Source organism: Pseudorca crassidens, chromosome 9, assembly GCF_039906515.1.
Source record: "Pseudorca crassidens isolate mPseCra1 chromosome 9, mPseCra1.hap1, whole genome shotgun sequence".
Taxonomy (NCBI): Eukaryota; Metazoa; Chordata; class Mammalia; order Artiodactyla; family Delphinidae; genus Pseudorca; species Pseudorca crassidens.
In genome coordinates this window covers 48,500,702-48,524,070 of record NC_090304.1, presented here as the reverse complement: position 1 = coordinate 48,524,070, position 23,369 = coordinate 48,500,702, and the positions used below count along the sequence as shown (strand labels likewise).

General features: G+C 42.4%; 2 protein-coding genes across 5 annotated transcripts in view; one reads left to right on the top strand and one right to left on the bottom strand.

The window, feature by feature from the left end:
• DNHD1 (dynein heavy chain domain 1) overlaps positions 1 to 435 on the top strand; it is a 66,206-nt gene extending 65,771 nt beyond the window's left edge. Inside the window, 1 exon segment of the mRNA XM_067750088.1 lies at positions 47 to 435. Within this exon segment, the coding sequence (XP_067606189.1) occupies positions 47 to 397 (351 nt within the window). The 3' untranslated portion in view covers positions 398 to 435.
• Positions 1 to 23,369, bottom strand: part of RRP8 (ribosomal RNA processing 8) — a 42,083-nt gene that overhangs the window by 15,344 nt on the left and 3,370 nt on the right. The window contains exons 7-9 of one of the 4 annotated variants that reach the window (XR_010946159.1): positions 23,183 to 23,298; positions 14,008 to 14,154; positions 3,495 to 4,057 (exon numbers count right to left, since the gene is read on the bottom strand). Coding sequence is in view for 1 of the 4 variants with exons in the window: in XM_067750078.1 (XP_067606179.1) it covers positions 14,124 to 14,154; positions 23,183 to 23,298 (147 nt within the window). In the remaining 3 variants the exon portion in view is untranslated. Of the gene's footprint in view, positions 1 to 3,494; positions 4,058 to 6,199; positions 23,299 to 23,369 lie in introns of those variants that run through there. The other 3 variants (XR_010946160.1, XR_010946161.1, XM_067750078.1) reach the window with 3 other exon arrangements.

Sequence of the window (23,369 nt, the reverse complement as noted above, 5' to 3'; positions counted from 1 at the left end):
CCCCCCAGCTTCTTAGCCTTGCCTGACCAGTTTCTGGCGCCCCCAGGTGGTGAACGGCCCAAACCCCAGGGTTCCAGAGGTGGGGCTGCTGCTGACTGGGCTACAGCTCCGGAACGCCGAGTGGGACCCGCTCGCAGGGGCCTTGCAGGACAGTTCTTCCAGTCAGCCCAGCCCTCTGCCTCTGGTCAGAGTCAGCGCCCAGGCCCCGGGGGCCAATGACGTGCCACCCCGAGCCGGCCTGGCCGTGTATTCCTGTCCTGTGTACTTGGAAGGGCCCCTCGGCACCACTAGGCTGCACAGCAGGAAGATCCTGATGCACCTGCCCCTGCCCACGAAGCTCAGCCCCGCCACCTGTGCCCAACGGAGAGTCCACGTGTGCAGCCCACCGCTGCCCTGAGCCCTCTGCCAAAATAAAGTTGGAGTATTTTGATGAAAGATTTCTGAGACTTAATAAGGAATGCAGGTGTGTGCCCACTGAAAATGCGACACACTGAGGGGAAAGCACAGTGTACATGACTGAGAGAGGTGGTCTGTTCACAGTGAAGGCAGAAGAGGGTGTGTGCCTGGCGATGGGGAGAGGGGAGTGTGGGTACACTGTGGGGGAGATGGGCCTGGGGTTAGTCCTGTATCCAAGGGGCTAGGCAGATCTCAGGATGGCTAACACACAGGACTTGGAATCCCTACCCAGCTCTCGACTGTGCTCTCAGCTCTTGTGCTAAACCCACAAGCGATATTTTTAAAGGGAGAACATTAGAACTCAAGAAAATTTCTTCAGGCACTTAGCAGTACTATTGGGAATGCCCCAATCCTGCCCTACTGGTCATCCCCTCCTCCAGAATGGATCCTGAGTGAGTCGTACACACACACACACACACAAGCGAAATAAGACACAAGGTCATATGTTCATTCAACGATTAGTTATGAGCACTCCTCTGAACGAGGTGCTCTTCCAGGCACTGATGAGGTTGTTCTAATGCTGGGAGACAGATAATAAAAGGCCAACATATAAATGAGTTAAATTTGATGACTTTTAAGTGCTATAAAAAAAAAAAGCAGGCTGATGTGTCAGAGAGTGACTAGAGGGGAGCAGTTAATCTAGTTTGGGTGTTCAGGGAAGGCTTGATGAATATTTGAAAGAGCTATTTGAAGATCAAGGAGGGTTTCAGGTAGAGCCCTCAGCAGATGCAAAGGTGCTGAGGCAGGAACAACCTTGGGGTGTTCAAGGAACAGAACATATAGCTGGCACTGCGAGTGAGGGTCAGAGTAAGCCAAAAGGATGGAAAGGTATAGAAAGGCGCAGATCACTAGAGCCTTTTCATGAGAATGAGCTTGTATTTTTTAAAAGAAGGAATCTATTAGTATTAGTTGGGAAATGAACTTTATCAAAGATCACTCTGGCTGTTCTATGGTGGGTGGATGGATGGAAGGAAATTCAGAGTAACAAGGAGGAAGATTTGTTTGGAGGTTATTGAAGTAATTCAAGTGAGAGATGATGGAGTTTGGACTAAGGTCATTAACAGTGGAGATGGAGAATTAATGGATTTAGGAAATATTCTGGAGGCAAAGCCAGCAGAACTTGCTGATGGATTGAATGCGAAGGGTGAGGGAAATGGGCAAATCTACCGTAGGATGACTGAGCAACTGGGTGGATCGTGGTGTCACTAACTGAGAGAAATATGAGAGACAGGTTGGAGGTAGGGAATCAGGCGTTCTGCTTTGATATGTTCAGTTATTATCAGTTGCATGATTGCTTGCTACCCCAAGGCAAACCTCTCTGACAAAAGCTGGGTTAGAGTATAGCAGACAACACCAGCTAAAAGCCAACAACAGCTCCTCTCCTTGCCCCCAAGCACCAAATCTTACTAGGTACAACTTACTCCCCTTGCTGTATGATTCGGTACAAGCTACATGGTGGAAGGAAATGCAGACAGAGGTGTATACTGAGCATCAGTGCACAACCTCTTCACAGTCATCCCACTTGCTGGTGACTGCGGTGCAACTGATTTCCTTTAACGAAAGGCTAAGCAAAGAGGCAAAAGCTTTCTCTTTCCTCAGAAACTCTTCCCTTTTCCTTTCCACACTCAACCAGGGGCATGCCTACTCCTTCAGGAGAGGAGATTAGAAGAGTATTAAAGAAGTGCTTCTGGATAAATGAACCCTCTGTCCATATTTACCATCAGTACTATTTTCCCCAGTGGGAACAGGGAACAATAGTGATATACGAGTAAAACCATCTGAAATTGGTTAGCACAGAATAGTTTCTACAAATCCACATCCTTCTCTAGGCCAAAATTTATACTTTTTTGTAACCTAGCATTTCTTCTCTTTTTTTAAATTTCAGCTTTATTGATGCATAATTGACTGCAATTCATTCTTGAATTATGCCCAGCAAATTATTAAACTTAGTCAATCAGAGATTATAAAATAAGTACCAAGTGACAGCACCGCTCAAATACAATGAATGCATGTAAAAATGTTCCAGATTTGACAATTTCACTGTTGAAATTGTCTAGCAGATAAATTAGAATCTCATTAGAGAGAATTCCCTGGCAGTCCAGTGGATAGGACTCAGTGCTTTCACTGCCAGGACCTGGGTTTGATCCCTGGTCGGTGAACTAAGATTCTGCATGCTGCTAGGTGTGGCCAAAAAAAAAAAAAAAAAAAAATTTCATTAGGGAAGTAAAGTCTCAATGAAAGGAAGGCGGAAGTAAGACACATGACAAAGGGGAGAAACATGTCCCATCCTGTCTGGACAGATGGGGTGGCAGGGGTGGGGGGGATGGATGAAGGAGTGGAATCAAGGGAGGGAGGACTATGACAAAATCAACCTGATCTGGGACTTTAGCAGTAAACTGAGGTACTGAGGGCAGAGGCTTTTGCCCTCTTCCCTACCTGGGACTTTAGAAGGGAACTGCTCTGCAGCATGGACCTACTGTGGCCCCAAGAGGATAAAGAAGGCAGAGGGACATGGCAAGGAAGAAGTGTCCCTTGATCCCTACATGGTGTGGAAACTGAACAGAGACCTGTTAGGCTCGAGGGAATACGAGGCAGAGAATCACTGGGGTCTGCAGCACCAAACAGAGTTGTTGAGAGGAGGCCAAATTGGCAGGGAGGGGCAAAAGGCCCTGACAGCTGAAAAAGACAAGACCACGAATTCATCAACTTTAGAAGCAAATTCTGGCAGGATGCCCACGGGTGGAACTGGGCCAACCATACCCAGAGAATTCCAGCTTGTGCACACCCAAGAACCAGTATTAGGCCAGGGACCCCTTCCTTCTGACATCAAAATGACACACAAGCCCTCCTGTCTACACCTAGATGCCACTCTGGAGAGGAGCAAAGGTAGAATGCTCAGAATTTGAAATTCTGAGCCTGTATTTCAAAGAGAAAAAATGAAACCTAAAGAGAGTGAAACAAATTGATTTCTAGCCTCTTCTACTATCCAGCAGAGTAGAGAATGGGAGTGAGACTTGCGAGGAAAATCAGATCAGTAATTGAGAAAGGAGCTAAATTTTATTTGCATATCCAAATTTGTGAGGAAATTTGTGACCTGCTCTGTACACTATATGCACTAAGAATCCAAAGACCAAAAATTTCATTCATTAGTGCTCTGCAGCTCACCTGAAACTCTTATTTTTTCAGCTTTTCAGTCTAATTTGAAATCCTCATTCAGAAATAGGATATATAGGAGAAATGTCTGAAATAGAAAAAAAAAAGTGCCAGTTCACCCACTAATGCCTAAGATGCCCTGGTAGCTGTAATAGTAGCTATAATAGGTACTATTATTATTCCGTACTACAGATTAGGAAACTGAGATACAAATTCAGTCAGTTATTCAAGGTCATAAAGTCAGAGCCAGTTTGTTTTTTACTTTATTGTCTATACTTTCTTTAAAAAAAATTTAGTCAGGGCTTCCCTGGTGGCACAGTGGTTGAGAGTCCGCCTGCCGATGCAGGGGACACGGGTTCGTGCCCCGGTCCGGGAAGATTCCACATGCCGCGGAGAGGCTGGGCCCGTGAGCCGTGGCCGGTGAGCCTGCTCGTCCGGAGCCTGTGCTCTGCAACGGGAGAGGCCACAGCAGTGAGAGGCCCACGTACCGCAAAAAAAAAAAAAAAAAGAAAAATTTAATAGTTATTACAACAAAATCATAGCTGGGTCTTATTTTAGGCTAAGTATACTCTTACTCAGGTTTCAAGTTCTTACTCTGCTTGACATACTTTTCTCACTTTGTGAGAGAAAACTGGACCATTTTAGACCATATGACTATGAGCCTGTGCTTGAGAGCCATGCAAGGAATGGCATTTTGAATAAGAGTATTTTTAAACACTTCAGGATGACAAATCCTCTTGGATGGGACCTAAGACAGCATTACTTTATATTGAACTTTTTTCTGCATGATAGTAAACATCCAGCACAGTCGTCACTGGCCCTGAGGATCTGAGCCACTGGTTAGAATGGGGATTCAAGTTCGCCCCACTGAATATGGCTTTCTCTAGGTGTATGTGAGTTGGGGGGAGGAGGCCCCTCTTTGATCTTGGATGAACGATTAGCCCAACCCCGGAGAGTATGGGTCTGCTGGAAGACTGGTTGGTGCCAGCACTGAAGGTAGAGACATGGGCCTTTTGAGTGTTTAGTCTTTTTAGATTGAACAGATTAACCCATTTTGGGAAGCAGATCCTACAGGCCATATGCCAGGTCCTGGAGGAGTCACTTTCAAATCGGTTTTCTCCTTTAATCCTTTTAACAATCCTGCGAGTGTTGTCAACCCCCCCCCACCTTTTTGCACTTTTTAAAATTGAAATATAGCTGATGTACAATATTACGTACGTTACAGGTACATAATACAGTGGTTCACAATTTGTAAAGGTCATACTCCATTTATGCTTATTATAAAGTATTCAGAGCCAGGTTTTGAATCCGGGCATTTGCCTCCAGAATCCATTCTCGCTATGGCATTCTATTGCCTGTAATGTAACAAACGTTGGGTAGACAGTGGAAAACATGAATCCTCACGCACTGTTGGTAGATGGGTATACTAGTGTATTCTGGGGAGCAATCTGGCAGCACGTAGTGAAATTAATTAAATACAATATGTCCTAGCAATTTCACTCCCAGGTTTAGGTCTTAGAGAGTCACACACAAAATGAGTTGGGAAGTGTTCTGTCCGACTCTGCTCTCTAAAAGAGCTTGTGTCAGAATGATATTATTAAAATGGTTGATATAATTTTCCAGTAAAGCCACCTTTTTAGTTTTGTTTTTCTGAGGAAGTTTTTAATAACAAATTCAATTTCTTTAGTAGGCTATAAGGTAGCCTGATATAAGGCTATCAGGTTTTTTTACCCCTGAGTTTTCAGAGTTATTTATATATTCTAGATACTAATCCTTTGTCAAATAGGCGGTTTGCAAATATTTTCTCCCAGTCTGTACCTTCCTATCTTAATAGGATTTTTCATAGAGCAAAGGTTTTAAATTTTGATGAAGTCACCATTTATCAATTTTTTCTTTTAGGAATCATGTTTTTGATGTCAAGTTTAAAACTCTGCCTCACCTTAGATATCAAAGATTTTCTCCTGTGTCTCTTTTCTAAGGGTTTTATCGTTTTATATTCTACACTTAAGTCCACGATCCATTTTGAGGTAGTTTTTGTACAAGGTGTGCGACTAGGTCAAGACAGATAGATTAAAACTTACGTATTTCTGTATGCATTTATTTTTGCCTATGGATGTCCAAGTTCTCCAGCTCTACTTGATGAAAAGGCTACTTTTCCCCCATTGAATTGTGCCTGCACCTTTGTCAAAAATCAGCTGGGCATGGTTGTATGGGTCTGTTTCTGGGTTCTCTGTTCTATTGATTTATGTATCTACCCTCCCCTCCATCAATACCACACAGTCTTGATTACTGTAGCTATGTAGTTAAGCCTTGAAATTCGGTAAACTGATTCCTCCTACTTTATTCTTCTTTTTCAAAACTGTCTATTTATTCTAGTCCCTTCGCCTTTCCATACAAATTTTAGAATACAGTAAGTCTCCTACATACGAATGAGTTCCGTTCTGAGATCACGTTCATAAGTCCAACTTGTTCGTAAGTCCAACGAAGTTAGCCTAGGTACCAACTAACACAATCAGCTATATAGTACTGTACTGTAATAGGCTTCTAATACTTTTCACACAAATAATATATAAAAAACAAACACAAAAAATAAAGAAAACATTTTTCATCTTACAGTACAGTACCTTGAAAATACAGTAGTACTGTACAACAGGTGGCATACAGGGGCTGGCATCGAGTGAACAGGCAAGAAGAGTTACTGACTGGAGGAGGGAGAGGAGGTGGGAGATGGTAGAGCTGAAGGACCGTCAGCAATAGAAAACGGAGGGCAAGCTGCATGTGACTATGTACGCCAGACATGTGAACTAACTTACGTGACTGGACATCTGAACGCATGTTTGCATCTTTGAAAGTTCAAAACTTGAAGGTTCGTGTGTAGGGGGACTACTGTAATCTTACCTGTGTCTACAAAAAAGTCATGCTGGGATTTTGACAGGAATTGTCTTTAAACCTCCATACCCATGTGGGTACACAACTGATGTCTTTACTAAGTTTTGCAATCCAAGAACATGGCATGTCTCTCCATTTATTTACATCTTTGATTTCTTTCATCAGTGTTGCAGTTTTTAGCACAGAAGTCCTGGAGACTTTTTTCTTGGGAGTTTTAAAGTTACAAGTTTAATTTCCTTAATAGTTACAGGGTTATTTATTTCATATTGCATGAATTGTAATATTTTGGTGTCTTTTTTGGGGGGGAAATTGTTCCATATCAACTAAGTTGTCAAATATAGGTCCAGAGTTGCAGTATTCCTTTATATTTGTCTGCACAGTCTGTAGTGTTATTTGTTGTTTCATTCCTGATACTGATAATTTGTGTCGTTTCTGTTAGTCTTGCTAGAAGTTTGTAATTTTATTGATCTTTTCAAAGAAACAGCCCTTTGTTTCATTGATTTGTTCTATTCAGGTTGGTTGGTTGTTTTCAATTTCATGAAATTCTGCTCTTACCTTTATTATTTCCTTCCTTCTGTTTGCTTTGGATTTATTTCCCCCCATTTTTCCCCTAGATTGAGGTGGGAACTTTCATTACATTCATTTAAGGCTATCTCTTTCCCAATGTATACATTTAGTGCTATACATTTTCCTCTCAGCATTGCTTTAGCTATGCCTCACAAATTTTGATATGTTCTATTTTCATTACATTCAATGTATTTTTATATTTCCCTTGTGACTTCCGCTTTGACCTATAGATTATTTAGAAGTGTATTGTTTAGTTTCTGAATGTTTGGAAATTTTCCTGTTACTAATTTCTAGCTTGATTTTTTTGTGGTCAGAGAACATACTCTATATGATTTCAAATCTTAAAATTTGTTGAAATTTATTTTATAGCCCAAGATGTGGCCTATCTTAATGATATGTTACATGGGTACTTGAAAATGATTTGTTGGTGGAGTATTCTATAAATGTCAGTTAGAGCCTACTGGTTGAAGGTGTTGTTGAGTTCTTCTATGTACTTGTTGTTTTTCTGTCTAGTTGTTTTACCAATTGTTGAGAGTCTCCAACTGCAAGTTTGGATTTGTATATTTCTCCTTTCAGTTATATCAGATCTACTTCATGTACTTTGCACACTGTTGTTTGGTGTGTACACATTTAGGATTGCTATGCTTTCTTGCTGCATTGACCCATTTATTATTATATAATGTCCCTTTCACTCTCTGTCAAAATCTTTTCCTCTGAGGTCTACTTTATCTGATATCAATATAGCCACTCCAGGTTCCTTTTAAATAATGTTTGCATGATATATCTTTTTCTTCCTCTTACTTTCAATTTGCCTATATTGTTATATTTAAAGTGAGCTTCTTGTAGACAACATATATTTTGGTCTTTTTTTTTCAAATCACTCTGCCCATCTTTGTTGTTTAATTGGTGTATTCAGTTCATTAACATATAATTATTGATATGCTAGGGAGTAAATCTGCTTTTTGTTTTTCTGTTTACTCTCTGATTTTTGTCTGTTTTCTTTTTTCTGCTTTCTGTGAGTTAACTGCATATTTTTTAGAACTCCATTTTGAGTTATCTATAGTGTTTTTGAGTTTATATCTTTATATAGCTTTTTAGTAGTTGTTTTATGTATTACATTATATATACATTACTTAACATGGTTTACTGGTGTTGTCATCTTGTTCAAGTGAAGTACTGAAACCTTACTTCCCTTTATCCTTCCCTGTTTGTAATGTAATTGTCTTAATACATTTAGAACCACATCAATGTTATAAACTTTGCTTCAACCATCAAACACAATTCAGAGAACTCAAGAGAAGGAAAGCTAGCTGTACATGCACACATGTTTGTTTACACATATATTTGTGCTCTTTCATCCTTCCTGATGTTCTAAGACTTCTTTTATCATTCCCTTTCTATTTGGAGAACTTCTTTTAGCCATTCTTTTAGGGTAGGTCTGCTGGTGACAAATTCCCCCAGTTTCCCTTCATCTGAGAATATCCAAATTTCCCCTTCACTCCTAAAGGATATTTTATTTTCACTGGGTATAAGTTTCTGTGTTAACAGTTCTTTTATTTCAAAATCTGAGAAAAATTGTGCCACTCCCCTATAGCTTCCATGGTTCCTGATAAGAACTCTGCTGTCATTCAAATTGTTTTTCCCCTTTAGGTAAGGTGTCATTTTTCTTTAGTTATTTCAAATTTTTTCTTTTTATTTAGTTTTCATAAGTTTAATTATATATGTTTTAAATGGATTTCTTCATGTTTATTCTGTTTGGGGTTCACTTGCTTCTTGAATCCATATGGATTTCTTACCAAACTCGGGAAGTTTCTGGATATTTTTCATCAAGTGCTTTCTCAGCTAAATCCTCCTTCTCATCTTCTTCTGGGACTTCAATGACACAATGTCAGACCTTTTGTTATAATCCCACAGGCCCCGTCAATTTTTTCAGCCTATTTTCTCTGTTGTACAAATCAAGTACTTCGTATTATCCTTTTTTTTTTCCCTTTAGTTATTTATATTTTTCTGTTCTAGAATTTCCATTTCATTCTTTCTTGTAGTTTCTATGTTCTGGCAAGGTTTTCCATCTGTATATTCGTTGAGGCCATATTTTCCTTGAATTTCTTATCCATATTTTCATTTCATTATTTGGACACATTAATAACAGCTACTTTGAACTCTGTGACAACTAAATCCAATATCTGAGCCCACTAGAGTCAGTTTCTATTAAGTGTCTTTTCCCTTGAGTATAAATTACTGTTTATAATTTCATATTTTTATAATTATAATAGGGCTATAATTTCCTATTTATTTGCATGTCTCATAATTTTGGTTGAAAACTGGATATTGTGAATAATATGGTGTAGAAACAGAAACTACAAGCAAGAACCAAATGGAAATTTTCATTCTGTTATGTTCTGAAGATTTGTTGTTGGTGTTGTTATGAAGGAATTTTGGGATGGGGGGCCTCAAAATGCAAATTTTATATTTCCTATGTTGTGCATACAACAGTTGACATATCTACTTAGTTCTTTTGGCTTCTAGCAGCTGCTTTTTTAGCCTAGCCTCAGAGCATCTCACTTGCATTTACATAGGTTAGTCACTGGCCAAAGACTTGGACAGATTTTGGGGGTTCATCTCCTCTATAGTGCTTTTGCTTCTGGGATTTTCCGTTTAAATTTCCAGCTGCTCTCCACTGCCAAACCCTGTCTTCTGACACTTCAGCTGCCACCCAAGCTGGACATGAATTGAGGAAATGTATTCAGGCAAAAAAAGCAGCAAATTTGCATATCTCACTCCAGTGCATTTCTGTCATTCGAAGATAGACTCCACACTGGATTCTGCCAGCTATTTTTGCTAGGTCCGACTGAGTCTCCCCTTTGCATGTGTAATTTAGTAGTCATCCAAAGATTTGGGTTGAGTTTGTCCAAATTTTGGTTTCACCCCTTATACCACTCTCTCTTCCAGGATTTCTGCTCTTAAATTTCCAGCATTTTTACCAGCCTTGAACTCTGTCCTCTGCTGTTTTGAGTGAGTAAGGCTGTGGTTTTCTGCGTTTGGAACTGGGGGATAGGGTGGGGCTGGAAAATGGGGTGGGGAAGGAAAACCTTCAGACAGAAAGACCACAAAAATCACAATTCTTACCCACTGCAGCTAAAGTCTTTCGTGGGTAAATTCTCCTCTGCTTTCTGCCTGCTTTTGTTCACTTTCCAGGGCCTTCAAATATTGTTTTTTGTTTGTATTTTGCTCAGATTTTATAGTTGTTAATTGTGGCATAACTGGCCTGACAAAGTAACTCGAAATCTGGAACCAAGACTCATATATACACTGTATACATTTAAGAGAACATTTATAAGAAAATCCTTCCCCCATTTTTTTGTAGTCACAAGGATTTGGATAATCTAAATGTCTTTAGAGGAATGGTTATGTTAAATGTTCTAAACAAATACATGTTGGAACACTAAACAGATGTCAGATGCAAGTATGTACTAGATCCCAGGGATACAGTATTAAATAAAACAGATAAGTCCCTACTCTCTTGGAATTTACATTCTAGTGTGGGGAAATACATAATAACTATATAAACAAATAAATATGTAATTTAAAAGGTGGTGATTAGTCCCTTGAAGAAACACTAAGCATGGTAAGGCAGTAGAAAGTATTGGCTTAAAAAAAAAAAGTTTAAAAAAAAGTATTGGCTAGAGAGAGGGATTACCTGATAGATTGACATTTGGACAGAGATCCAAATATAGTGTGGAAGTAGGCCATAAAGATAACTGTGAAAGTATATTCCAGGTAGATGAAATAGTACAATGGCCCTGAGGCAGGGGCATGCCTAGAATATTCAATAATTAGCAAAGTAGACAGTATGGCTGAAAAGGTGTGTATGAAGGGGGCGAGTGTTAGAGAGATAATTGGAATCCAGATGATACAAGGGGCTTTTCGGTTATAGTAAGAACTCTGGCTATATTATGAATGAGATGGGAAGCCATTAGAGCATGTGAAGAAGAGGTTAAAGTGAGTTATAGGTACATATAGCAACACGAAGAGAACTTAAAAGCACTGTGTTGAGTGGGAAAAGGAAGATTTATAGGAAGATATCACTTATGTTCACTCATGAGCACAGATTAAAAAGTCCTATACAAAGTATTATTAAACTGATTTCATCAATATATAAAAAAGATATAATCAACTAAGCTAATTTTATTCCAAAAACTCAAGGTTGATTTCACATATGGAAATAAATCTTTTACTTGCTACACTGACAGAATTTTAAAAAATATATGATCATCTCAATTCAGAAGCAGCATTTGACAAAATTCAAAATCCAATTCATGATACAAGTAATAGCAAGTAGAGCACATTACTGATCTGACAACCATTAATCAGAATCTCACTTCAAATACCACACTCAATGACAAAATACTGAAAGCTTTTCCTTCAAGTCTGATAGTGATTCAGACTTCCACCAACATCACTCTTCTTGAACATAGTGATGGATCTCCTGGCCAGTGGAGTATAGCATGGATAAGAATAAATGCCATAGAATTAGAAAGGGTGAAATAAACTGATATGATGTTCAGAGACGATATGAGTATCATATATGTAGAACATAAAAGAATACAGATAAATTATTAGTTAGTAAGTGAGGTTATTTAGCAAGGGTGCTGCTCCATGGTCAACACACAAAAATTGGTTATATTTCTGTATAAAAGCAAGGAGAAAATGAAATTTCTAAAGATCCCATTTGCAAGACGTTTAAAAAAGCAACAGTAAATGCCTAGGAATAAATATAACAAAAGATGTGCAAGAAGAACTTTGCACATAAATCTATAAACCATTATTGACAGCAATTAATGAAATGGCGCACACAGACCACAGATTTGGAAGCCTCAGTATTACAAATGGATCAGTTCGCACCAAACTGAGCCTGCGTAAGAAAATCCCATCAGGGTGTTCAGGGAACTTGACAATCATGGAAATGCAAAGGTCCAACAATAGTCCTTCTGGAGATGAAAAACGTGTGGGACTTGCTGTACCACATACTAAGACTTATTAGAAAGCTACTGTAGTTAAAACAGTGAGGTACTGCTGTGAAGACAGACGTACAGACCAAGGAATGGATTAGGGTGCCCAGAAACAAACTCGCACTTAACAGAAAAATATGGAAAGGTAGAGAGTAACAGGAAAAATTTTTTTTCAATGAACAGTTTTGTATTAATTGGGTATCTAGATGGAAATAAAATTCAACTTGGCTCCTATTCTAACCACACAGAAAAATCAGTTGCACATGGGTTGTAGAACTATGAAAAGCAAAATACTAACACATCCAGAAGATAAGTTAGTAAGATATCTTCATCATTTTGGGGTAGGAATGATTCTTTAAATAGGCACACATAGCATTAACCATGAACAATCGATAAACCAGGCTACATTAAACTTCTGTTCATCAATAAACACCCATTAAGAGAGTGAAAAAGGAAACCACAGAATGGGAGAAGATACATGCAGTACATATAACCAGAAGGGATTATGGTGTGTGTGTGTGTGTGTGTGTGTGTGTGTGTGTGTGTGTGTGTGTGTGTGTGTGTGTGTGTGTGTGTGTATAAAATACAAAATCAACAAAGACAATCCATTAGAAAAAATGGGCAAGAGACTTCAACAGGCACTTGATCGAAGAGGATTTTCAAGCAGTCAGTATATGAAAAGAATTTTCAAGCAGTCAGTATATGAAAAGGTCAATCCCATTAGTAATTAGGGAAATGAAAAGTTAAACCAAAGGACATAACATAACACATATACTGGAACTGGGGGACAATGCCACAAGATAGCAAAGATATGGAATAAAGTGAATTCTCACGTGGATTAAGTGAACACTCATTTCCCTGGTGAAGGGAGTATAAATTGAAAAATCTGTAAACAGTCTGGCATTAACTATTAAAGTTGAGGATATACATACTTTATGACCAGTTTTCTCCTAGTTATATTCCCAAAGGAAGCATGTGCACATGCACAAGAGGCACTTGCAAGATTGTTCACAGCAGCATTGTTTGTAGGAACCACAAACTAATCATTAGGCAGTTCACATTCTGTTTCTCTTCCTTCCGGGTACACGGTAGGCTCGTACGGGAGGTATATATGGCAATGAGACTTGTTTTGGCTAATTAAACGGGGCAAAGAGGACATGTGTCGCTTCCAGAGTGAAGCTTTTGGTGCCAGGGTGTGATCTGTCTCGTTCCCTTTTCTCACCTAGTGATTACGGAAGCATGTACTGCAATGGAGTTTCATTAGCTTGAGTACCTTAGTGACTACGAACAGAGTCCCTGCCAACCTACAGCAATAGTAAAAAATTATCTTTTGTGGGGTTAAGCCATTAATATTTTGGGTTTTTGTTTCCTGTAGCATGATCCAGCCCATTCTGATTGATATATAACTCAAATGTACATCAACAGTTGAATCAATCAATAAACTGTGGTTTCTTCACAGAATGGGATATATTTCTACAGAAATAAAAATGAATGAAATTCAGCTGCACTCAACACATGGATGAATCCCATCCATGGGATGGGAAGAAGCCAGACACATGGAAATATATACAATTTAGGTATGGATGCTCAACTGGTAAGACTATCAAGAGAAGCAAGGAAATCAATGTCATGAAAGTTAGGATGGTGGTAACTTTGCAAAGTCAAGAGAAGAAAGTTGGGAGGTGACATAAAAGAGGCTTCTGCGTGTTGACAGCCTTCTGTTTCTTAGTCTAGGTGGCGCGTACACAGGTACCGGCCTTGTGATAAACCATTAGGCTTAACATTTTTGTTTACTTTTCTGTACGGGTGTGTGTTTTGTTTACTTTTCTGATGTGTTCAATTAAAAGGGATTTAAAAAAAAGATTACTAGTCGCTGTAACAACAAACCAAGGGTATAATGGCTCAAAAAGATAGAGATTTCTTTTTCACTCACGTGAAATCCAAAACAGATGTTCTTAATTGGTGGGTGGCTCTCCTCTAAGTGATGTTCAGGCTCCTTCCACCTTTTGGCTCCGTCATCTTCAACGTGTAGCTTTCAAGGTCATATGCTCAAAGGCCAAAGTGGAAATAACATGGGGGACTGTGCATAGGAAAATTTAAGGGCCCAAGTCACAGAAGTAGCACACCTTAGTTCCACTACCATCCAATTGGCTAGATTCAATCACATGGCCCGACTTAAGAATAAGGGAAGCTGGGAAAGAATACAGCTAATTTCCCAGGAAGAAGAAAATGGGTGCGAGGAACAGCTGGCAAGTCTCTGCCACAGCATGCATATACCAAAACCACCATCTACTTTGCCAAAGATACACAGGTGTCCAGGGGCACACAACAAACACATTGTGGGGTACAAGAGGAGCAGAAGTATGAATCAGGAATAAAGTAAACAAACAAAATAAAGAACAGGAGAGGGGCCTTTCTGAGCCGGTCCTAATATAGCGCCATGAACATAGAGGAGGATTATCTCAATTCTCAGCATCAATCTATGTACCCAAAACAGTGAGAGTAAAGTCAAGTAGCAATGGTGACAGCAGTGCCATCCTAACCAGACTGACTAAAGTTGACCTTAGGTTTTGCACCTGTTCATCCTCCCTTGGCTCCTGTCTGTTCTCTAAGCCTCACTCCCTGGAATTTCCATTAGTTCTCTGAGTAACTTATTGACACCCTTCCAATAATTTTTCTTCTTAACCATCTTATTAAAGCCAAATTTGTACAGAGCAGATTTATTTTACCTACTGAACTTCCAGAATATGCTGAACTTTCGCCCTTACAGCAGGCACCCTATTCTGTCCCTGGCTTCGGCGGGACGCTGCTGCAGAAAGCCCAGCGCTTACACCTGCCTCCAGCAGTAACAGCCAAGCGGCAGGAAGATGACGCTTACCTCCCAAATCTCAAATGAGTGCATCCAGTCGGGGGCACTTATTTTGTACTCAGAACCCTAGCTGCAAGGATTTTAATTTCTCCAGATGGCAAAGAATTTGAGGCAACCAGGCCAATATATAAGTTTACTATGGTGGATGCATATTATGAAGTACTTCACAGCTGACAGAAGCAACAATCTAGATATATGAGCAGCTACGTGGAATATACTGGCTATTTACCTATTTTCTTTTGGCTCCTACACTCTCCATATCTCCCTCTGCAGCACACCTCCCTCTCAGCCCCCACGTACACACACTCTGGAGTTGTGTTGTTGCAGCTGTGACTCTGCAGAGTGTATTTCCCAGAATCCACTGGCAGGTGGTTCCATTAGGTTCTGCCAAAGGATGCCATAGAGGGAAACTGAAAATGAAACATGGGGGGAGAGTCTTCATTCCTGTTTTCCGGTTGCTGTCACAGTATTTCAGCTGCAGACAGTTGTCTCTGGCTACTAGCTTCTTTTGCACTCAGCAGCAGCTTTGCTACACTTCTGAGACACCAGCAGCAGATCAGCTCCCCCCTTGGCAGTCAGAGAACAGTCAGACCTTGCTCCCTCACCCTCAAGGCCATTTCCTTCCTCAGAAGTCCAAGCACCAGGTATGTGGAGGGAGCCTCCCCATAGAGATCTGAGTACTGACCAGTTAAAAGTGGTCCCTTTTCTGAGCTCCTAGTTTCTGGTAATTATTTCCCTTCTTCCCTTTTGTTTTCCCAGGCCTTAGGACATTATCTGATTTCTCCAGTTCTTAATTTTTAATTACATCAAGCATCTTCTTTTGTCTCAGCCTCTATCACTTGTAATCAATTCTCTGCATTAAATGCCCTCTATTTGAAACACTTAGTACCGTTTCTATTTCCCTGAGTGGGCCCTGATTGATAACATAGATGGATATTAAAAACACAGTTGAGTGATGGAAAAAAAGAAGACAAGATTTGTTGACAATACTCTATAAATAAAGCACATGCATGAGAACAATTCACATTTTACAAGAATACTTGCACAAGTAAGAAGATGTTAAATAAGGGTGCTAGATACACCTACACAGAATTTACTCTAAGGTAATAAAGCTGATCCAGGCCCACCAACCTTCCTATTGTACGTGAAGTTAGAAATGCAAGCTTCATTGACGGGAATTTTTAGGAATAGAGAGAACTTCTCCCTGAAAGGTAAAGAAGCAGCGCTGTCCCCTCCATCCTAAATCAAGCGAGGAAGGCTCCAACACAACCACTTATAGTCATTTCATGTTCCCAGGAGAGGGAGAGACCTTATATTCATTCAGCATTACATTCTCTAGCAAGACGCTTGCTACACTCAGAAACTTATAGACCCGGCTCCATATGGCCACTGGGGTGGAGCCTGGGGCAGAGGCTTCTTGGGAGAAAGTAACCTGAGTCACTTGTGAGGGTTTGGAGCCAGAGAGAGAGAGATGGAGAGGTCAGAGTCAGGCTAGCTGGGACAGGGCAAGGGGAGTCAGGGGCTGGCGGGGCTGCACTGCTGCTGTTTGGTAGGACAAATATGCATGAGTTTCCCGGGAGCTCCCAAAAAGGTAACCACTCCTAAGGTATTTGTTGGAACCTCTCCCAGGAGGGCTGCCCGCCAGGGTGAGGGACTTCAGCACTAGGACGCTGTGCATACGCTGTCAGTGTCGGGAGCTGAAGAGCCAAGGGGGAGTGTGGGCTGAGTATTGTAAGCAGGGAACCAAAACCAGTTAGTGCGCAAGTGCCATGGCGGGACTCCAGAGAACCCCACACACTGAGCCAACATTTAAATGCCTGTCTTAGTAGAACACACTGATGAAGCTAAACTAAATCAAAGTTTAGCCTTTGTGCCTCTAACATGCCTTCCCCCATCCCAGTCCTAGAAGTGACAGAGGAGGTAGAGAATGAGTGAAATAAACAGACCATGAAGGTTTCCCCACCCCACTGAGCTGGAGGGAGAACAGCTTTGAATTGGATGAGTTGCTGACAGGCCACTGAGATGTGGGAAGGGGCGGGGGAGACAAATATATTTAAAATAGTAATATTTCAGATTGGTCTCAGCCATGTTATAGGGAATAAATGGAACGTATTTACACCAGAGTACTAACAATGTAGAAGGACCCTTGAAGTAAGGCCAAAAAGATAGGGGCTGTGGCTACCTGTGCGACTCCTGAGAAGGGTAATAGTAAGTAGGGTGTCTCTGCTTAATCAAAACACATCATCTTGTGACCATGAGGATCAAGAGAGTCACACAGACCTAACTGCTAACATCCTTGAATTCCTGAACCAATGCCAACAACCACCAACCATCAGGTTTCTAGTTTTACAAGAAGAAAAATCTAATTTGTTTAAGATATTCTTTAGGGGGATTTCCTTTTTTTGTTGTTGCTTTTGTCACAATCAAAATGTAACTGATAAACTGATAAAATCAGTATCTCAACTTCCTCATGTGAGCATTTTTTTCCCCAGTTAGGAGCCCAATTCATAGGACTGGGGAAGTGTTGACCGGCATCTGGTAAGCTAATTAAATGTCTGAAGCACCCTGAAGGAAACAGAAAGGGTTCTGTGATCAAGACAAGGTGGACAGGGTGGCCAGAGAAGCTATATTAGCCAGGGCATATCATGCTAAACACTAATGCAACAGAGGTTATTCCTTGTTCAAAGAAGTGTGGATATTCTCGATCAAGCAGTTCTCCTCTAAGCAGGGACTTAAATATCCAGACTCCTTCTATGCTCTGACTCCATCTTCAAAACACGTGCTTCAAGGTCACCCTGGAAGGCAGAGGAGGGGGTGGAGAACACGGAGAAGGCTCGTCCACTCTTGAACTGTCTTGGTCTGGTAGTGAAACGTCACTTCTGCTCCCTTTCCACTGGGGAGGACGATGCACACAGCCCCACCTTGATGCAAGAAGCTGGGAAATGTAATTTAACTGTGTGTCCAGGAAAAGGACATTTTGGTGAGCATCTAGCCCGGTTTTTCCACAGAAGAAAAGGTGATGCTGGTGTGAAGATCTGGAAGATAAAAATGAACTCACCAGGGAAAAGTATCCTGAGAAGATGGAGTGGCAAATGTAACGACCCAGAAGTAGAAATGGCTTGGAACACTTGAGGAATGGAAAGAAAGCCTGTGTGGCTGCAGTTTCGTGTGGAAGCAGTGGGTTAAGGTGCAGCTGGAGAGGGAGGCCTGGGCAAGATCACACAGGGCCTGGGAAGGAGTTTGCCTTTTGTTCTTAGAGCACTGTGAATCCACTGAAGGATTTTCAGCAGAGAAGTGACATATCTGACTTACATTTTAAAAAGCTCACTTGGCTGAGTGGAAAATGAATTGCTCTGGGGACAGGAGTGGAAGCAACTGGACCCGTAAGGTGGTTACTGCAGTAGTCGAATGTCCTAGAACCAGGTGGACAGCCTGGGAGGTCACCAGGGATGGAGGACAATGTAATTAGAGGTCTCTGTGAGAATCTGTAAAGTGCTTCGTGAAATTACGTAAGTGGTTGAGTGACTGGAGCCGAGCTGTGTCTCTGCCAAGACCACGTTGCTTCTTTGGGAACTGTGCTCCCTTAGAACAGTGTTACAGGAACAAAAGCTGGAGCACCCCGATGACTGCAGGGGCAATAAGCCTCTAAAAGGGATGCTGAGGAAGCATAAGCACAGACTGCTAGCCAAACCCAACTTTATTCTCGTCTCTCACCACGCCTCCAACCCTTTTTCATTTAGAGAAAAGCTGCAGCAAGCCTGTGACTTTTCAGCTCATTCTTAGTTCACAGATGTCTTAGAATCAGTTTAAGATACAAAACCAGTCTCCGATGATTGCAATGTCTAATCCTACATTACAATAAATAATCTGCACCTATTGTAGCTTTACCTATTTTCGCCTCCCAGCTCTGTCCCACTTAAGTCAAGGAGCCTGCACTGGGGAAGGGAGGAATGGTCTGGATGCTCTCTGCTCTTCTCACCTCCTCTCCACCTAAGAGCTGCTGACTGCTCTGGGCCCAGCTGCAGAGAGGAAGGGGATAAAACTGTGCTTGCTTGACTGGGTGTTTCTGTGCCCCACGGGCCTGCTAGATATTTAAAGGGAGCATCATGCTGTCCCTTTTCTGCAGTCCCCTTTACCTTGGTGGATGCAGCTTTATTCTGGGTGGTTTCCTGAGACTCCCTCCTCAGCCCACATGGCACACTCCTAGCTTCTTTGTGCTAAGGTCTCCTTGCCTCTTCAAATGGTCCTACTGGACAGGACTCAAGACCAGCTGACACTTCCCTCTCCTGCAAGGTGCAAAGGATACACTCATGCATGGCTTACCACGGCAAATTCTGGGAACACAGGCCAATGCAAAAGCAGCAGCACTCCCCTGGCTCCACCCCTGAAACAGTTAATGAATCTCTGTTTGCCCTCCGCATTTCCAGGGCAGGAGTCAGATTCCAGGTTCACCATTTCTTGGCTTTAGGAATAAATACCTCAGGCTTCCCAAATGCTCCCAGTGGAATCTCCAATTACACTCTTTCCCACTCTTGTTTACTTCTTACTATGACTGCACTCCTTCATTCTGTTCTCCAATTGTTCCTTAAACTGATCTCACTGTTCCTTAAACAGCTGGCATGCTGTTATTTCTTAAAGAAATATATATTGTTCTCTCTTCAGTCTAGGCTCTCAACATTAGACACTGAAGCCCAGGCATGGACTTGAAGAACAGCTTGTCCTGAAGCTGACGATGGAGCAGGGGGGGACCCAGACTCAGGAAAGTCCTGCTTTCAGAATTGATAGAAACGCAGATGGAGGCTTGGCTGAGTTAGGGGGAGCCGGGGTCCTGAGTGAGACCCAGAAAGATGTTTATGTAGGTGGCTGGAGCCAGAACAGGCAAAGAAAGAACCCAAATTTTAAGTAAGGGAGGAAAGCAAAAGAGGGAAGAAGGCAGACCCCAGCTGTCCTGCTGAGCATGATAATAAAGCAGGGAAAATTAATCAAGATCTAGGAATATAAATAACACTTGGGAAACAGAGATATGGAGCTATAAAAAGGTGACGTGTGCACTACAGTGAGACAGATGCCCTGCTACTCCAAAACATCCCTTAGACTTTATGGCTTGCCTCCCTCCCTGTTATCCCAGGAGATTCCTGTCCCATGGAGCTGCCACAACAGTTGTCTCCCCAACAATCCCCAGTGAATCCCGCCAAGCTGGAGAGGACTGTCAGGGTATTTTGTCTTGGCTGCCTGGTAGCCAGCTCCACTCACCAGCCTCACATCACCCCCAAGATGGAAGTCTCTCTAGTAGGCTGTGTGAACCCTCTGTCCCTTTGAAATTCACGCTTTCCCGCCTCTCCTACTCTTTGCAGATCTCCTGGATCTGCCCCCATCTTCAAGAGGTTGGCACCTGTTCCACGCTTATGTCTACCATCATCCTGGAGACTTTCAAAGTCCACGCAGAACCTCTCTCAATACCTGAGGCCTCCATGCATTAACCAATCTCCGGGCAACCTCCCTTGCACACCTCTCAGGCACTCACCCCTATAACTACACTCTAAACTTAGCCATTGCCTGGAGCTGCTCTGCTTCCAATATGAATTATTCAGGCATTCCAGTTTCTGACCACAGTCTCCCATCCTTCTAGGTTACTTGTTCAGTTACCCCCAATGCAACAACCTACTCCTGTCTTTACTCCACTCACCTGTTCTACCAAATTCCATGGTCCAGCATAGCAATCGCTTACTTACGAACGGTCTGAAATTCCTTTGCTCATTTATTTCAATTGCATGGCAAGTTTCCAATCCTGGATGATCCCTCAGTACTCATTTTTTCCACAGCTACACCTAGATTCCTGAGTACGTAGAGAGAACCACAGCATTGGACTCACTATAAATTCATGAATAATACCACTATAAATTCAAACCCCAGGCCCTCAACATTATGCAGCAATCCTCTCCCTGCTGCGACCTGACCTCTCTCTCATCTTAATAGACCTTTCAACAGCATCTGTCGGCCTAAAACCTCCCCACTCCTTCCACATTAAGAAATTCATTCTCCTGGTTTTACTCCTCCATCTCTGGCCCCACCTTCTCTTCTTGTCCCCTTTATTGGTTCATTTTCCTTTACTCATCCATTAAATGCTCCTGTGAGTTCTATTCCAAGCCACTTTCTCTTCTCGTTATCTTACTTTGGATATCTTACCTATTCCTATGACTTGAGTTACCTCCTCTGGCTGCTGAGTTTCTGTCCCACTTCCAAGTGAACATCAAGGTACCAAAAACCCAACCTTTTGAATGGCGTCACCAGCCCAACCAGTTGCTCAAGCCAGAAACCCAAGACTTGCTTCAGATTCCTTTCTCTCACCAAGCCGCAATGTCCCACCAGTTCTACTCACTGAAGTTCTCCCAACCGCCTCCGCCTATTCCACCGTCACTAGTTCACAGTGCCCTCATCATGTGCCCGAACCTGGGCTCCTGCAACACCCCTGCTTCTCATCGGTCCCACTCAACTGGACCCTGTCATCCTTATCACCTCCTTAGATGGATCTCAAGTGACCAGCTCAGGAATACAAAGATAAATATGAGTTGAGAAGACTGCAGCCTAATGCACAAAGCAATCGCCACACAGTATTTAGATGCTGAAACTGCACTCTTCACGTAGCGCTTTGAGAGTGCGGATGAAGAAGTTAGTTCTGCTTTGGGAGTAACGGAGTAGGAAACAACTAGGCTGTTTGGAAGGATGAGTAAGACTCTGCTGGTCAGATGAGTATTCAGCAGAGAGAAGCACATGCAAAGGTACTGAGCAGTAGCTGCTGGATGGTTCATAGCCCAGTCTCCAAACATGCCCTCTGGCCTACACAGCCTGCCTCAAAACACCCACCTTACTGGAGGCACCCAACTGGCTCAGAGCCCTGGAACCTGTGTCCCAGTGGTCACTCTCAGTTCTTGTTCTTTGAAATAGGTAGAACAGGCTATATCTTTATACCTGGGCTCATGGCAGATGCCTTCTGGAAGGGGCCAAGGACCTATCATCCCAGTTCATCTTCTCCCGGCACTAGCCTTCCCTGCCCATAGCTTTCCTAAGACATGCTGATTTGGGCCCACTACAAGGCAGAAACAACAGACAGACCCTTCTGCCAATGAACAGCCCAATCTCCACCCCAAATAGCATCAATCAGGTGTGATTTATGAAGAGGCCCAGCTCCTGAACCACCACCCCCCCCAAGAACAGCTCACAATCTGTCAAGAATCTCTAAAAATCCTATAAAATAAGCCTGTTGAAAGGCCTATCTTGAGCTCTCCCAGAGTCTTCCTCATTCAACAAGTCCATTCTTTACTCTTCAACCCCTAACCCTGCCTGGAGAAGGTCTTTAGAAAACAGTAATGCTTACAACACACATCAGCCACAGCTACAGTTTATTGTGCACCTCCTGTGCACCCAGCCCTAGCTACAGATTTCCTCATTAACCCACACCACACAACAATCCCATGAGACAAGAATCCTACCATTTTCCAAATGAGTAATATGACATTCAAAGATTAAAAGACTCAGCAATCAGTGGCAGGCTACCTGATTCCAAATTTGTGCCCTCAGCCAGACACACACCAGGGCCCTATGGGACAACAGATACTAGGAGTAGTTTGGGCCATACAGCTCCAAAGATGGAGATAAGGATCAGGGGAAAGAAGCACTCAGTACAGGGACAATCAAACCATCCTGACCTAGAAGCCCAGACTGACGTGCTCAGCCAGGATGCTGGTGGGCTACCAGCTGCCCCAGAGCCAAGAAGCAATGCCTGCCCCAGGCCTTCAAGGCCTGGGCAAACCAAAGCTGTAGAAGCTATGGGTAAGCAGAAGGAGCTGATGTGCAAACAGGAAAAGGACAATAGAGGAGAGTGGAGATGCTAGGACAGAAAGCCCACGTGGCTCCTGAGAGATGGAAAGAGGAGCCACACCCAGAGATGCATTGAATTCCAAACCATGTCGTTTCCATGACACTAAGGGCATCCACAATTCCCAGATAATCCTGCGTTCTCACAGTAACTCCTTATTCTTTAGCTAGCCCAAATGACTTTATGCTTCCTGGAACCAAGAAGCCTTCATTAGAGCAGGGCTGAGCCAGGGGTTTCATTACATTTTGTTCTTGGGATGGAGTAAGGGTGGTACCAGGCCCCGGGTCACAGCCTGAGTACTTCAGAGTACTGAGCCTGGAGTTTAAGACTTGCCTCCCCTTTCAAGGGGGGTCCAGAGGTCACCTGCGCTTGTAGAGACAAGGCTGGAGCTTCAGGCCTGAGAGCTGAGCCTTGGGCCCGACCCGAGGAGGCCCAGTCTTTTGAAAGTCAAACAAGAAGAAGTGGCTGTTGGTCAGGTCCTAGGGACAGAAAAGACCCAGTGAGCTCTAAATCCTCACCCCAGCTCCTCAAACCACCTCCATCCACATCC